Raw genomic sequence first — 16,734 nt, 5'->3', positions numbered from 1 at the left:
GAAAGGAAAAAAGAAAACAGAAATTAAAAGACGATGCAGCAAAATGTGCCAAAATCACATATGTTTAAAACCACAAGCTCGACCTCAGGTTCGGGTAGTGGGGCCGCTGGTCCGTCATTTCAAACTAGCCCGGGACCGGCGTCGAGAGCACAGATGGTGGAGAGTGAGCAGGAGGAGGAGGAGACAGAGACGGAGAGAGACGTGACCCAGCAGGGAGAGATTGAGGTTAGAATTCATCTCAACACTTGCTAGTAGCTAGCCAATACAGTATAGCTATTCACCGCTTCGGCGTTTCGTTTCCCATTTATTGCCTGAAACTAAGACTAAGTCGTCATCCTGACTTTCTCAAATCAGTCACAAACATGTACCCATTTGATTTATTTTCATACACTTTGACTTCTCTTGTATTGTTGCGCCAGCATATAGAACTCTTCCATTTGTCTTGAACTGTCACAAGGACGACCTGTGCTATGTGTCTAAAGTAATTGCTAGTGCGTGTTAGTTATGGCATCCCCCCCTTTCACTTTCTCAAATCCAACTAATATCTTATTTCTACTCTACTGCTTGTCGTGTGTTGTGCAACTATGATTTTATACAAAATTCCTTTGTCTGAGAAGTTGCTGAGAGACTGGTGCTTTGTTTGATCAAAATTTTTTCTAAACCTGTGAGGCACATCAAAGTGGACACGGTTCGAAAAATTAAGCTGGTTTTCGGTGAAAATTTTAACGGCTGATGAGAGATTTTGAGGTGATACTGTCCCTTTAAGGACTTCCCACGGTGCGAGACGTCGCGCAGCGCTCTCAGGCGCCGTCGTCAGCCTGTTTCAAGCTGAAAACCTCCACATTTCAGGCTCTATTGATCCAGGACGTCGTGAGAGAACAGAGAAGTTTCAGAAGAAGTCGGTTTCAGCATTTTATCCGGATATTCCACTGTTAATGGAGATTTTTTTAATGAAAGACGTGCGGACGGATTGCAGTGTCGGCTCGCAGCCGCTGCGACGCTCCGCCACAGGAAAAACACCTCTGTTGGAAGCCTTAAGGACAAGTTGGAACATGTCCAGCTGTTAAACAATTTCTCATATACTCACTCCACTGAAAGCCATCAAAAGCCGCCTGGATTTTACAAATGGTTATTAACACAAAGGTGTTTTTCCTGTGCCGCCGCACCGCGCCGGCTGCGTCCCGACGCGCGGACCCGTCTGCACGTCTTTCATTAAAAAATCTCCTTTAAGAGTGGAATATCCGGATAAAATGCTGAAACCGACTTCTTCTGAAACTTCTCTGTTCTCTCACGACGTCCTGAATCAATAGAGCCTGAAATGTGGAGGTTTTCAGCTTGAAACAGGCTGACGACGGCGCCTGAGAGCGCTGCGTGACGTCTCGCACCGTGGGAAGTCCTTAAAGCGACAGTATCACCTCAAAATCTCTCATCAGCTGTTAAAATTTTCACCGAAAACCAGCTTAATTTTTCGAACCGTGTTCACTTCGATGCGTCTCACAGGTTTAGAAAAAATTTTGATCAAACAAAGCGCCAGTCTCTCAGCAACTTCTCAGACAAAGGAATTCCGACGAGGGGCTGGACGACTCCTCCCACAAGGAGTGCTCACAGGCGAATGACGTCACCGACAGGCGTGGAAAAACTCACGCATGCCCACGAGGGTTCAAGCATGTCTGACGTAAAAACATATGAATGAAATCCATATAGTTTTTGAAAAAATAAAAAAGGTCCTATACTCGTATATATATTTTTTTCACATTGAGATTCACTGGCCAGGGCTCATAATCAGGAAAAAAAAGTTAGTGACCTTATCCTCCTCTCTCTCTCTATCTCTCACCCTCAAAAACATACATACACAGAACTTCACATACATTCTTCTTTAGCATATGCTTCCAGACATCATATATAGGCCTATATATACGAGGTCTGTGAGAAAAGTATCTGACCTTTTTATTTTTTTCAAAAACCATATGGATTTGAATCACGTGTGATTGCATCAGCCAAGCTTGAACCTTCGTGCGCATGCGTGAATTTTTTCACGCCTGTCGGTTGCGTCATTCGCCTGTGAGCAGGCTTTGTGTGAGCACTGGTCCACCCCTCTCATCGTTTTTTTTTATTGCGAATAAATGTCTGAACGATTTGGAGCTTTGCTGCATCAATTTTTTTCCAGAAACTGTGAGAGACCTCCAGGTGGACACCGTTCCCTTCTTTATATTCTACTATTGTAGTATAAATACACAACTCTGGAAGAACGTTTGGCTTCTGTGAGTGGAGAAACTGGGAATGGTGCAACATTTTTATTTTTAATCTTCATTTTACATACAGTCCCAACTTTTTCTGAATTGTGGTTGTTTCTGTTGCATTTCTGAAATTGTTTCTCCTCATCAGTCACGTTTTGTGCTTAAACACTGCATTAAGCCCATACTGAACAAATAAATACCTTTGGAAAGTAACAGCTGTTAAAGTTCAGAGTTCTCACCTGCTTTTTGTGATCTGTGCATCTGAACATCACCACAGCTTCTCCATGTCAGGGTTTTTTGTCTTTTTTTGTGGCTCAGTTCATTCATATATTCTCATTTTTTAAATATGTTTTTAAAGCTATTTGACCGTTTATTTCATCTCATGATCTCATAAATTCAGCATACGATGCGCACATGGTGTGAACAGGATGGTAATAGCAGAATCACACCTTTAGAGAAAGTTCAGAGAGAAGTAAAAGCAGCTTCACATTTTTAATCCAGTGCCGCCTGAGGGATCGAAAGTCATGGGCATTCTCTTTTGTACCCCTTCCCTTTGGCCCTACCCCTACCCCTTTAAAACAAGGGGTAAGGCGAAGCGGTATGCCTCTAGCCCTATGAATTGAGACACCCCTCTGCCTTACCAAAAAAAAAAAAAAAAAAAAAAACTGTCTGTGTCAAACTGCCGTCTTCACTGTTTGTTAACATGGCAACTGAAATGCAACTTGTTGCAGTAGCCTGCTTGCTCTTTTTATTTTCTCGCCTTTCTGTGTAAATGCAAAGAAATAGAAGAAGTCACAGATTTCTTTGATGCATCGTAATCATGTCATGTTAATTAATGTAATTAATTTGTAATTTATAATAATAATAATAAGAATTAATAGGATTAATAGTTGATTGATGTTAATACTACTACTACTAATAATAATAATAATCGTACTAATAATTAATATTGTTTGATTAATCAATTGATTAGTAATTAATTAATTAGTAATTCAAATAAACACTTGAAATATATCAGTCTGTGTGCAATGAATGTATACAAGTTTCATTTTTTGAATGGAATTGCTGAAATAAATCAACTTTTTCATGATATTCTAATTATATGACCAGCACCTGTATGTATGCCATGGGCTGCATCTAGTTCTGTTAACCTGATATTTCTTTTTCAAATTCTCCCATTTTTTGCATCCAGCACTATTTCCTTTAGAAATTTCCTTGACAAATAATAGCAGTCTATTAGGACGTCAGGTTATGTGTTACACATATACATGTGTGTGTATATATTTTCCAACATTGATGAAACTCCTCATTTTCTGTCTGAAAGCTCATTAGAAGTCCAGTGTGCTCAGGGCTCCCTGTTTGTTTACTAAATACACACGCGTTACAGACCTTGAAATCCAACAGCAGGGAACAATATTATCCAAAGATTTATGAACATACAAATTAACGTGCTTATCCTTTATCATGATTTTCTCCATTGTGAGATATAAAAGTGTCTTATTGTAGTGTTCATGTGTATGTGCATTATAACGCCTCAGCGCATAAGCGACGCTACGATATTCTTCAGAACGACAATATACGCAACATGCATCCAGCAGCACACACGTTGCTGTCATAGACAACTACCTGTAAAGTTTTTTGGCAAGTTATAACTTTCTAAACAGCGTAATTTGTAATGAAAGCCGTTTCATTTGTGCGGCTCGTTCAGTGCCATGTTTGTTTTTTCGGAGACAGCAGTAAGCTCTTCCAACCCCTCCAAACGGAGTGTGCATCCAGATTCACTCCGTTTGGAGGGGTTTGAAGCCCTCCGCCTACCCCTCTGCCTCGCTCCAAAAAGAGAATTGAGACATCCCTCTGTCGCTCGTGCCCGCATAAAACGGAGGGGAAGGGGTAAGGGGAAGGGCCGAGGTGTAGAATTGAGACTCAGCCTAAATGTTGGTTTTCAGCTTTGCCGCTTACGTGTAGAAAGTTCTCCAGATTCTCTGAATCTTCTGATTATGGACTGTAGATGATGGAATCCCTAAATTCCTTGCAACTGAACACTGAGAAACGTTCTTAAACTGAGACTATTTTTTTCCACATACTTGTTCACAAAATGGTGATCCTTGCCCCATCTTTGTTTGTGAACGGCTGAGCCTTTTGGTGGATGCTCCTTTTCTACCCAATCATGACACTCACCTGTTTCCTATTAACCTCTTCACCTGTGGAATGTTCCAAACAGGAGTTCTTTGAGCATTCATCAACTTTCCCAGTCTTTAGTTGCCCCTGTCCCAGCTTTGTTGAAATGTGCTGCAAGAATCCATTTCAAAAGAGCAAATATTTGCACAAAACAATAAAGTTTAGCAGTTTGAACATTAAATATCTTGTCTTTGCGGTGTATTCAACTGAATATAGGTTGAAGAGGATTTGCAAATCAGTGAATTCTGTTTTTATTTACATTTCACACAACATCCAAAGTTCACTGGAATTGGGGTTGTACTTTGGACATGTTATTCCCCCATATTAGGCATGCAGAGATTAAGTGATATGAATTAGTATCTAGATACAAACGTGCGCAGTGCGAGTGTATTGATTCGGTGTGCATCAATTCAATTGACAGGTGAAATCGTGATCGCATCACTTGCTGCGTGCTTGCATCGACTTTTTTTTCCGAGGCACACTGAATGCAGTGCACGATCCCTGTTTTGCGTTTTGTTTGAACATGGACAGAAGCCAGAAAGCACATTTCTACCACAACAAAATGGAGGTCTGCGAGCGGCTAGAGATTTCTGACGTACCTAAAACATTTAAATCAGGTGTTTGGAGATACTGTGGGTGTTTTAAAAAAAACATGGGAAACTTCACAAGATGCAGGTTGTTTGTAAAGAATGCCATGCTGCTAAACCATACTGCTGCTCCACTTGGACTCCTCAGATTGTAAACCGAACTCCAGAAAAACTCTGGTGAGAAAAGTATCTCAAATTACTTTTGCCAAGGTGATACTCTGTCATTGAGTGACTCACTTTATATGTATTGTATCGCTGGCAGTGTATCGAGGTGCGTATCAAATCGTCAGTGATGAGATTCACATGCCTAACCCATATCTAACTGCTGACTGAAGTACTTAAATGCCCAAAGCTTCAGACCTGTTAGATGTTTGCATATATGGTTATTTCAAGTTTGAAAACAAGTACAGCCATCCCAGAGAGGACTTTTTTTTTTTTTTTTTTTTTTTTTTTACAAATACCCCATCACACATAGATGGAATCACGCAGAATGGCGCCAGAAAGACAAATCGGCGTACATCCAAAAAGTGTCGGATTTCAGTTCCAAAACGTTCTGACAGCAATCTGCAGAAGTTCACACAGTTGGTCAAAATTGGCCAGCGGCCCCAAGTGAGACGCACATGTTCAAAATCCTCCGGGTGCCGTCGAGATGGGACACCTATCCGACAGCGGTTCATGTTTAGTCTGAGGACCATCTGACCGCAATTTACATATTCTGATGACGAAAAAAACAGTATCCGAAATGATTTGAGCGCATATGATGGAACCTTGGGATGGATCTGGCACAAAAGCCTGCCAGTATGACCTGCACGTGCCATGTACAATAATGTCCCCCATCCCCCCCACCCCTGGAGTGCAAAAAAGACCTGTTGAAATGTATGTGGCAGGCTTCATCATAATAATAATTATGAATTACTATCACGTTCAGTGAATGTGAACAACAGCTATCAAAATGAAAGCACCGTGCACACACCACTGCAAATCTGAACAGGCTGTTATATCCACAATAGACTTTACATTACAGATATTTGTCCATTCCTTCCCATGGGTGATGTAAATAATGTGAATGTTGTCTCCATCATATCTGTATATAACAGGAGCAGCTGCACCTCTCCGTGGTGCACAGTAATGTGTCATTGCATGCGTCAGGCTCAGAGCAGAATGGATCTGACTGCTGAAATATATGATCAACTTCTAACTCTGTAGGAGATATGACATGGGACTGTTGTGCCAGGCCGTTACAGCATTAATAAACATGAATCTTACCAACAGCGATCCAGGAGTGTTTCACAGCACAGACATGAATGTGGAGTCGGACCACAGCCTGTGGTTAGAATCCTCTCACCCAAAATAAAAAAATACATCCCATGTGATAATCCAACCATCGTGGTGTCCAGAGTTGTGTTGTGCTGCTGAAGTGAGCAAAAAAAGAAATTAAAGGTCCCTGGAAAGGCGCTGTGTCTGACACATGGGACAGCATGGCCCACTGCCTGCAAACTTAGTGTGCCCCGTGCTTAGTGGCTCATATGCATACACACACATATACACATGGCTGAGTGATAATTGCAACCCCATGCGTTTGCGCGGTGCGCACGTGTGCCACGCCAACACACGCGTGCTGCACACTCACGTGCGTGAGGAACACAGCGCTCCCTCCCACTCTGGGCCCGTGTTTGCCATCCAGATGTTTGGACATCGGGCAGTCATCAGTGCCTTTTTTGGCGTCTGATGGAAGTCTGTGTCATCTACCTATTGTCTACATGCGCTTTGGATGCCATCTTGCAGGTGTGGACGAGGTAATCCAGATGCGTTCTGACACTGCTGACCACGCCTCTCTTCCTCTCGACTGCATCAGATTATGGCAATATTTGCCGTGTCAGGCATGGTTTCTGCAAAGTCTTGCTATGTGTGATATGGGCTTTAGATAGTTGTTGTGTAAATGATACAGACTAAGATTAGTGCAATCTACCCATATATACTAACTACTAAAAACAGTTGATGGTAAGTATGTACTCAGAGTATGCAACTGCTATTTTGTTTCTGCTTTCTGAAATAGTGATGGACTATAAATATTTCTGAAGAGGACAGTTTTTGACAAGATGGAGAGTTACACCCCAATATTAAAGACATTTGAGTGAATTAGGTACACATCCTTTTGTGGCATCACAGATAGTGATTATGTCTTTCAAACAAAAAATCGTTATTCACATAACACTGATGCTTGAGTTTGAAATGCACTCTATTTCCGGAGAGGACATTGTTGACAGACAAGACATTTTATTTTTGAATATCTGTTTCAAGATGTTTCCTCACTGGGCAATGTTCTTGGGAGTTAGATTGTTATACAGTAGGCTTTGATAGGGAAATTAGTCCATTTAGTGGTTACCTACTAAAGAAATAATAGTTCAGGCAGCCAATCAAAATTAGACATCATGGAAATGAAATGACAGATATTTTGTTAAAAACTGGTATAATTAGAGTTCTACTAGTAAACAAATCAAATTATCATTGCTGCCAATAGACCAGTGGTAGTTATCCCTGTATGGCAAAATAAACTTTGTTGGTCATTTCCACCTTGTCATAAAAACAGCCCCTATTAATACACACTCATATACTCGTATGTATAAATGATAAATGTGTTAATACAGCTTTACAGGTGGTTGGCCAGTGTTCATTTTTGGGAATGACAACACTGAAACTGAGAATGTGAGGTAAAGTACCACTGCCATTACATGTGACATATGTCACTAAAGTCTAAAACAAATTATTTAAGGCCTAAATTTTCAGGACGTTTGACATGAAAGGCCAATGTAAATGAAATATAGGAAACTGACAGTTCAACAGGTTCTTTAAAAAACACATATGATGAGCCGTTTTTTTTTTTTTTTTTTTTTTTTGCCAAGTCTTAAAACATGATTTCGAGGACAACACTTGTATACACAGGGGAAGAATTTCCAGTGTGTTAACGAATCAAACGGCACGGACGTTGTCACGTGATGCCAGCCAGCCAATCAGAGGCAGTCCATCTGATGCCCGTAATCAGTGCCCGCAGCCCTTTTGCCAATGTCATAAACTTTGGAGGTAAAATTAATGCAGTTGTAAATCACGAATGTTGTCCGTTAATACCAGTCTGTAATGTTCACAATAATCCAAAGCCTTAAAAAAAAACACAGTTCACGACAGAAGACCCCTACTGGTGTTAAGCAATTTGCTAATCTTAGCTAATCTCATTTTAGTTATGTAGCACAAGGTACCGTCATAAAAATACAGTACCTGTGTGTTTTCGCCTTCGCGGAACGCCGCTGCTACCCGCTGCCGTAGAAACATACCCAAATCAGGTCCTGTCTTGGACACATCCCGGGGCCAATCCTCGCACAACTTCAGGAACCGACGGTACCTGGTAGCAGCCATTTGTGAAAATGCTTCGTGTCAAGAGGTTTGGTCTTTATTGGCTTCCGTACTTGTGTTACATGTAAACCGCTCCCGCTCTGCGCTGTCCTCGTTGTTACTACTAGCGTTAGCGCATGTTAAAAAATGAGCGGAGCAAACATCAAAAAGGGATCTTCGGCTCGGTCCGGTATTACTGACTGGATTAGTTCAGCGTGTCGCTTTGTAACAGACAGAAACGACTTCAGAAGGTTGGTATTTAAGTGGATAATAATCTGTGTAAGATAACCCGATAGCTAACGTTAGCGCAGCAGAGGTTTGTCCTTGTTGAATCGGGTTTATTAAGCTATCTGTACAGTTTGTGGTTACCTGTCAATTTTTATTGTTGTCCTCATTTTACTCAGAATTGTTTGAAATATAACTTTTTTATGTGTACATCCTCAGTTGTAATTCACTACATATTTTTCCACAGGAATCTTCTGGTCAATGTGGGCCTTTTTGCAGCTGGTGTTTGGGTTGCCAGAAATCTGTCTGATTTTGACCTAATGTCTCCTCAGCCTGTGACATAATTTGATCAAAATTCAGCATTGTCAAAGCAGGGTAATGGTAAGTTTGTGTTCCTTGTTTTAGAGGGATGTGCTTGCACTCTGCTCAGTTAAACATAAAATACAGATGAGCCCCGTTAACTCGCGTGAGACGGCTGGACTGACACAGGAGCCGAAAATATCGCAGGAGACCTGGAAAAAACTGCTGGTGTGCCGTAGTGTAAAGATGATTGAATATATAATCGGAATAGTAAATTGATCGGTATGAGGAGTCAATGCGTGGCAGCTGGACTGAAAGGTGCAGGAGCTGAAAATATCGCAGGAGGCCTGGAAAAAAAAAAAAAACCTGCTGGTGTGCTGTGGTGGCTGCTGTGTTCTGTATTATGTTACTAAGCCATATTGATTTTTAACACAAATCTGTCAAAAGGGGGAATAAATATAAGTGTAAAGATGATTGAATATATAATCAGCACAGTAAACTGATCAGTCCATGTGCGGTTATTTCCACCAGGTGCAGCTGCCGCTGATCCACAATGGGAATTCTTCCTTCCAGAACAGCTCTTATACAGTAGTGTTCAGAATAATAGTAGTTCTATGTGACTAAAAATAAGAAACAATAAGAGATATACTCAAAATCTGGATTAATCTTTAGTCGCATAGCACTACTATTATGAACACTACTGTATAATCATCTGAATCATCTACCTGCTTCCACATGTGAAGGGCTGGATTGTCATTCCTAAACTTATATTGTTACATCTAATAAAAAATAATAAGTGTAAGCATATCGCCATCTGAGTGCGCAGGACACCTGGAAAACAAAACCCGCTGTGGTTTTTTTTTTTTTTTCTTTTTTTTACAGATCACTGTAGTTTCTGTGTTTAATAAAGGTTATCATTGTAGCATAATATGTTGCCTACCTGTTTCCACACGTAAAGAAGGGCTGGATTGTCATTCCTACACTCGTATTGTTATATTATTATAAAAAATAATAAGTGCACGCAGGAGGCCATCGCTGCTGCGTTCAAGTACTGTCAGAAAGTACGGGGGCCTTTTTTGTTCTTTCAAACTCGGCAGTGGCTCATGGCAGGAGTGTGGTTTTCAATTTATTTTTGGTAAAATAATTCATTGTATCCACACAAGATAAATTCTGACCTATATAATCTGCCTGGAGACACAAGCATATCAATCTCCAAACTACACACACTTCAGTCTTATGTGCATTTGCAAATGAAAGTATTACCTGTTCAATTTTGAAAATGTTAGCTATATCCTGTGGTAACTGTATTTTAATTAAAACTTCTATTTCAGGGGTGGCCAAGTTCGGTCCTCGAGAGCCACATTCCTGACACTCTTAGTTGTCTCCCTGCTCCAACACACCTGAATTCAATGAAAGGCTCATTAAAAGTCTGCAAACGAGTCTTTCATTGGATTCAGGTGTGTTGGAGCAGAGAGACAACAAAGAGTGTCAGGACTGTGGCTCTCAAGGACCGAACTTGGCCACCCCTGTTCTGTTTTATAAGTCCATTTACTGTGTCTTGAAATCAGATTTATCTGAGGGTTGTAAAAATACAACTGAGATGGTAAAATTGTGTAAAGGTCATTTAATTTTTTTTTTTCCTTCAGAATACTTGATTTGCTGTGAAAGACTGCTGTTTTGTGTAGTTTTTAATGGGGAGTATACAATATTCTTAATACCGTTAATTTTTTTAATAGTTTTAAAAATGCTCCTAAATAAACCTTGAAGCAATTGTATTTAATGTGTTATGACAGAAATGTGATTGACAAAGTAAAGATAAGGCACAGTTCATAAAAAATGTAAATCATTTATTAACATAAAAATATATTTTACACGCAGCCGCTGGGTGGAATCTTCCGAACAGGAATTGTCTGCCCTCATCGCTGACCTGCAGCAGCCGGATGAAGAAGAAATCATCATCCAGAATTGTCTCTACTGACGATCCCTAGCAAAACCGGTCATATCAAAATGGCCTTTCATATGTAGTCTAAATTTTCGAGGTCTATAACTTGACCGCAAGTAAAGCCGAATCGCGACTTACGTGTGCACGAGTTAACAGGGCTAACCTGTATTTCAGAATAGATTGCTGTGAAGATGATTAATGTGGCTAGTCTATGAAAGCCTTCATATAGACACTATAGGTGAATCCTCAGATTTATGTCCAGTAGAGTCCATGACAGGTGGCAATTACAGTACACTTGGGGCCTATTACTGTTTGATGCAGGCATATCACCTCACTCTGAAACACCAGTGGACAAATCTCAGCCATGGCCAACTGGCTGATGTCAGGTATTGATATTAATACAATAACATGCTTTTGGAGGGCGGTATGCATTTTCAGAGTCCCTCCATCCATGCCCATTCGGCCAAAATGGGCATGGATTAGTTCCCCCCTGGCAGATCCCGAACAGCCGGGAAAGCAGGCCGACTGGGTGACTGTGAGGAGGAAGCGTAGCCCTAAACAGAAGCCCCGTGTACACCGCCAACCCGTTCACATCTCTAACCGTTTTTCCCCACTCGACGACACACCCGCCGAGGATCAAACTCTGGTTATTGGCGACTCTGTTTTGAGAAATGTGAAGTTAGTGACACCAGCAACCATAGTCAATTGTCTTCCGGGGGCCAGAGCAGGTGACATTGAAGGAAATTTGAAACTGCTGGCTAAGGCTAAGCGTAAATTTGGTAAGATTGTAATTCACGTCGGCAGTAATGACACCCGGTTACGCCAATCGGAGGTCACTAAAATTAACATTAAATCGGTGTGTAACTTTGCAAAAACAATGTCGGACTCTGTAGTTTTCTCTGGGCCCCTCCCCAATCGGACCGGGAGTGACATGTTTAGCCGCATGTTCTCCTTGAATTGCTGGCTGTCTGAGTGGTGTCCAAAAAATGAGGTGGGCTTCATAGATAATTGGCAAAGCTTCTGGGGAAAACCTGGTCTTGTTAGGAGAGACGGCATCCATCCCACTTTGGATGGAGCAGCTCTCATTTCTAGAAATCTGGCCAATTTTCTTAAATCCTCCAAACCATGACTATCCAGGGTTGGGACCAGGAAGCAGAGTTGTAGTCTTACACACCTCTCTGCAGCTTCTCTCCCCCTGCCATCCCCTCATTACCCCATCCCCGTAGAGACGGTGCCTGCTCCCAGACTACCAATAACCAGCAAAAATCTATTTAAGCATAAAAATTCAAAAAGAAAAAATAATATAGCACCTTCAACTGCACCACAGACTAAAACAGTTAAATGTGGTCTGTTAAACATTAGGTCTCTCTCTTCTAAGTCCCTGTTAGTAAATGATATAATAATTGATCAACATATTGATTTATTCTGCCTTACAGAAACCTGGTTACAGCAGGATGAATATGTTAGTTTAAATGAGTCAACACCCCCGAGTCACACTAACTGCCAGAATGCTCGTAGCACGGGCCGAGGCGGAGGATTAGCAGCAATCTTCCATTCCAGCTTATTAATTAATCAAAAACCCAGACAGAGCTTTAATTCATTTGAAAGCTTGTCTCTTAGTCTTGTCCATCCAAATTGGAAGTCCCAAAAACCAGTTTTATTTGTTATTATCTATCGTCCACCTGGTCGTTACTGTGAGTTTCTCTGTGAATTTTCAGACCTTTTGTCTGACTTAGTGCTTAGCTCAGATAAGATAATTATAGTGGGCGATTTTAACATCCACACAGATGCTGAGAATGACAGCCTCAACACTGCATTTAATCTATTATTAAACTCTATTGGCTTTGCTCAAAAAGTAAATTAGTCCACCCACCACTTTAATCATATCTTAGATCTTGTTCTGACTTATGGTATGGAAATAGAAGACTTAACAGTATTCCCTGAAAACTCCCTTCTGTCTGATCATTTCTTAATAACATTTACATTTACTCTGATGGACTACCCAGCAGTGGGGAATAAGTTTCATTACACTAGAAGTCTTTCAGAAAGCGCTGTAACTATGTTTAAGGATATGATTCCTTCTTTATGTTCTCTAATGCCATATACCAACACAGTGCAGAGTAGCTACCTAAACTCTGTAAGGGAGATAGAGTATCTCGTCAATAGTTTTACATCCTCATTGAAGACAACTTTGGATGCTGTAGCTCCTCTGAAAAAGAGAGCTTTAAATCAGAAGTGTCTGACTCCGTGGTATAACTCACAAACTCGTAGCTTAAAGCAGATAACCCGTAAGTTGGAGAGGAAATGGCGTCTCACTAATTTAGAAGATCTTCACTTAGCCTGGAAAAAGAGTCTGTTGCTCTATAAAAAAGCCCTCCGTAAAGCTAGGACATCTTTCTACTCATCACTAATTGAAGAAAATAAGAACAACCCCAGGTTTCTTTTCAGCACTGTAGCCAGGCTGACAAAGAGTCAGAGCTCTATTGAGCTGAGTATTCCATTAACTTTAACTAGTAATGACTTCATGACTTTCTTTGCTAACAAAATTTTAACTATTAGAGAAAAAATTACTCATAACCATCCCAAAGACGTATCGTTATCTTTGGCTGCTTTCAGTGATGCCTGTATTTGGTTAGACTCTTTCTCTCCGATTGTTCTGTCTGAGTTATTTTCATTAGTTACTTCATCCAAACCATCAACATGTTTATTAGACCCCATTCCTACCAGGCTGCTCAAGGAAGCCCTACCATTATTTAATGCTTCGATCTTAAATATGATCAATCTATCTTTGTTAGTTGGCTATGTACCACAGGCTTTTAAGGTGGCAGTAATTAAACCATTACTTAAAAAGCCATCACTTGACCCAGCTATCTTAGCTAATTATAGGCCAATCTCCAACCTTCCTTTTCTCTCAAAAATTCTTGAAAGGGTAGTTGTAAAACAGCTAACTGATCATCTGCAGAGGAATGGTCTATTTGAAGAGTTTCAGTCAGGTTTTAGAATTCATCATAGTACAGAAACAGTATTAGTGAAGGTTACAAATGATCTTCTTATGGCCTCGGACAGTGGACTCATCTCTGTGCTTGTTCTGTTAGACCTCAGTGCTGCTTTGATACTGTTGACCATAAATTTATTACAGAGATTAGAGCATGCCATAGGTATTAAAGGCACTGCGCTGCGGTGGTTTGAATCATATTTGTCTAATAGATTACAATTTGTTGATGTAAATGGGGAATCTTCTTCACAGACTAAAGTTAATTATGGAGTTCCACAAGGTTCTGTGCTAGGACCAATTTTATTCACTTTATACATGCTTCCCTTAGGCAGTATTATTAGACGGTATTGCTTAAATTTTCATTGTTACGCCGATGATACCCAGCTTTATCTATCCATGAAGCCAGAGGACACACACCAATTAGCTAAACTGCAGGATTGTCTTACAGACATAAAGACATGGATGACCTCTAATTTCCTGCTTTTAAACTCAGATAAAACTGAAGTTATTGTACTTGGCCCCACAAATCTTAGAAACATGGTGTCTAACCAGATCCTTACTCTGGATGGCATTACCCTGACCTCTAGTAATACTGTGAGAAATCTTGGAGTAATTTTTGATCAGGATATGTCATTCAAAGCGCATATTAAACAAATATGTAGGACTGCTTTTTTGCATTTACGCAATATCTCTAAAATCAGAAAGGTCTTGTCTCAGAGTGATGCTGAAAAACTAATTCATGCATTTATTTCCTCTAGGCTGGACTATTGTAATTCATTATTATCAGGTTGTCCTAAAAGTTCCCTAAAAAGCCTTCAGTTAATTCAAAATGCTGCAGCTAGAGTACTGATGGGGACTAGAAGGAGAGAGCATATCTCACCCATATTGGCCTCTCTTCATTGGCTTCCTGTTAATTCTAGAATAGAATTTAAAATTCTTCTTCTTACTTATAAGGTTTTGAATAATCAGGTCCCATCTTATCTTAGGGACCTCGTAGTACCATATCACCCCAATAGAGCGCTTCGCTCTCAGACTGCAGGCTTACTTGTAGTTCCTAGGGTTTGTAAGAGTAGAATGGGAGGCAGAGCCTTCAGCTTTCAGGCTCCTCTCCTGTGGAACCAGCTCCCAATTCAGATCAGGGAGACAGACACCCTCTCTACTTTTAAGATTAGGCTTAAAACTTTCCTTTTTGCTAAAGCTTATAGTTAGGGCTGGATCAGGTGACCCTGAACCATCCCTTAGTTATGCTGCTATAGACGTAGACTGCTGGGGGGTTCCCATGATGCACTGTTTCTTTCTCTTTTTGCTCTGTATGCACCACTCTGCATTTAATCATTAGTGATCGATCTCTGCTCCCCTCCACAGCATGTCTTTTTCCTGGTTCTCTCCCTCAGCCCCAACCAGTCCCAGCAGAAGACTGCCCCTCCCTGAGCCTGGTTCTGCTGGAGGTTTCTTCCTGTTAAAAGGGAGTTTTTCCTTCCCACTGTAGCCAAGTGCTTGCTCACAGGGGGTCGTTTTGACCGTTGGGGTTTTACATAATTATTGTATGGCCTTGCCTTACAATATAAAGCGCCTTGGGGCAACTGTTTGTTGTGATTTGGCGCTATATAAAAAAATTGATTGATTGATTGATGGATGCCCCAAAGGCTTTGTCGGCCAAAATGACAGATATTCGCCCCCATCTAACTCGGGCGAATATCTGTCATTCTGGGCGACAAAGCCTTGGCTTGGGCCTTGAAGGGACAAAGCAGTTTGCAAATCATCACGGTGCATTACCGGCACAAACTGGGTGTAGAGCATTAATGGATTCCAGTCATATGCTAAATTAATAAGGAATTGTGAAGATGAAAGAGGGGAGGAAAAAGGGGGGGGGAATTACACTGAACTATATTCTCTTGAATAACCCTGTTCAGTGCACGCACCAAGCATGATCAACATACATTTCTTTAACGTGAAATGTCGTTTCCTCAGTGGAGCGTGGTGCGAGAGAAAAGCAAACATGGCGGACTTGCTGAAGTTGGATTACACTGAGATGTAAAGAAATTTGACTTTGCCGCCCAGGAAAAAAAAAAAGGTAAAATAAATAGAATTTTGCGAATATTTGTAGTGGCCCCAGCGGGCCACCATTTTATAAATTGTAGTGGCCTGAAAGTGGGCCAAATCATCGCCAGGCCAGCGGGCAAATGGCAATCTCTAGCCCTGATACTCGCTATCTGAGCATGTGTGAAAAACTTGAAGTGTAAACTCAGTACACAACAAACTTCCCATTTTTCGCACATATGCAAATCTGGTATAGGGGTAATCTCAGTACATGACACCAGGATATGAATCTGGGCCACTGATGCAGCAGTCTCACCTGCTAACCACTGCCACGGAGTCCCACTCATTCAATTATTACGTTTGTTGCAGATAATTTACTGTAGCAGAGTGGTTTATTAAAAAGTAAGGGGACTGGCTCCAGGTACAAGAGACAGAATGATTGTCATCATGGGACAGCCTCTTTTTGTAAAATTAATATTTTGGGATACGTAGATTAATCTAGAGCCATGTCGTGTGTGTGTGTGTATGTATATATATATATATATATATATATATATATATATATATATATATATATATATATATATAGTTTTTAATAATTTCATCCTTAGGAAAGACCCAAGTTAAGTGCAGTGCACCCACATTTTAAAACTTAGAAAAGTTTGCAATAGGTGATGCAGGGCATTTAATTTAGAGATGGAAATTTTGACTTTAGCTTACACAATCTCTTTTGAATTGTTTGGAAAATGTTTAAAACTTCTTTTTGATGTTGGAGAAGAAAATGTTTGTAACTGACATGGAGTTTTTCTCTCTTTAGGTGTCTTGGACCAGTGTTGTGCAACA

The 16,734-nt window shown here is 40.7% G+C and overlaps 2 protein-coding genes across 3 annotated transcripts in view; one reads left to right on the top strand and one right to left on the bottom strand.

The window, feature by feature from the left end:
• LOC117506814 (ubiquinol-cytochrome-c reductase complex assembly factor 2) overlaps positions 1-8,452 on the bottom strand; it is a 22,668-nt gene extending 14,216 nt beyond the window's left edge. The window contains exon 1 of the mRNA XM_034166439.1: positions 8,276-8,452. Within this exon, the coding sequence (XP_034022330.1) occupies positions 8,276-8,413 (138 nt within the window). The 5' untranslated portion in view covers positions 8,414-8,452. The remainder of the gene's footprint in view (positions 1-8,275) is intronic.
• Positions 8,445-16,734, top strand: tomm6 (translocase of outer mitochondrial membrane 6 homolog (yeast)). 2 transcript variants are annotated; one of them, XM_034166440.1, is made up of 3 exons: positions 8,447-8,640; positions 8,862-8,995; positions 16,709-16,734. In XM_034166440.1, the coding sequence occupies exons 1-2, from the start codon at positions 8,537-8,539 to the stop codon at positions 8,956-8,958; spliced, it is 201 nt and encodes a 66-aa protein (XP_034022331.1). In that variant the 5' UTR covers positions 8,447-8,536; the 3' UTR covers positions 8,959-8,995; positions 16,709-16,734. The 2 variants fall into 2 exon arrangements, with proteins under 2 accessions (XP_034022332.1, XP_034022331.1); XM_034166441.1 differs by lacking the exon at positions 16,709-16,734 and having other exon boundaries at positions 8,445-8,640; positions 8,862-8,969.

Source organism: Thalassophryne amazonica, chromosome 3, assembly GCF_902500255.1.
Source record: "Thalassophryne amazonica chromosome 3, fThaAma1.1, whole genome shotgun sequence".
In the NCBI taxonomy this organism is placed as follows: Eukaryota; Metazoa; Chordata; class Actinopteri; order Batrachoidiformes; family Batrachoididae; genus Thalassophryne; species Thalassophryne amazonica.
This window is presented reverse-complemented; position numbering and strand designations above follow the sequence as displayed.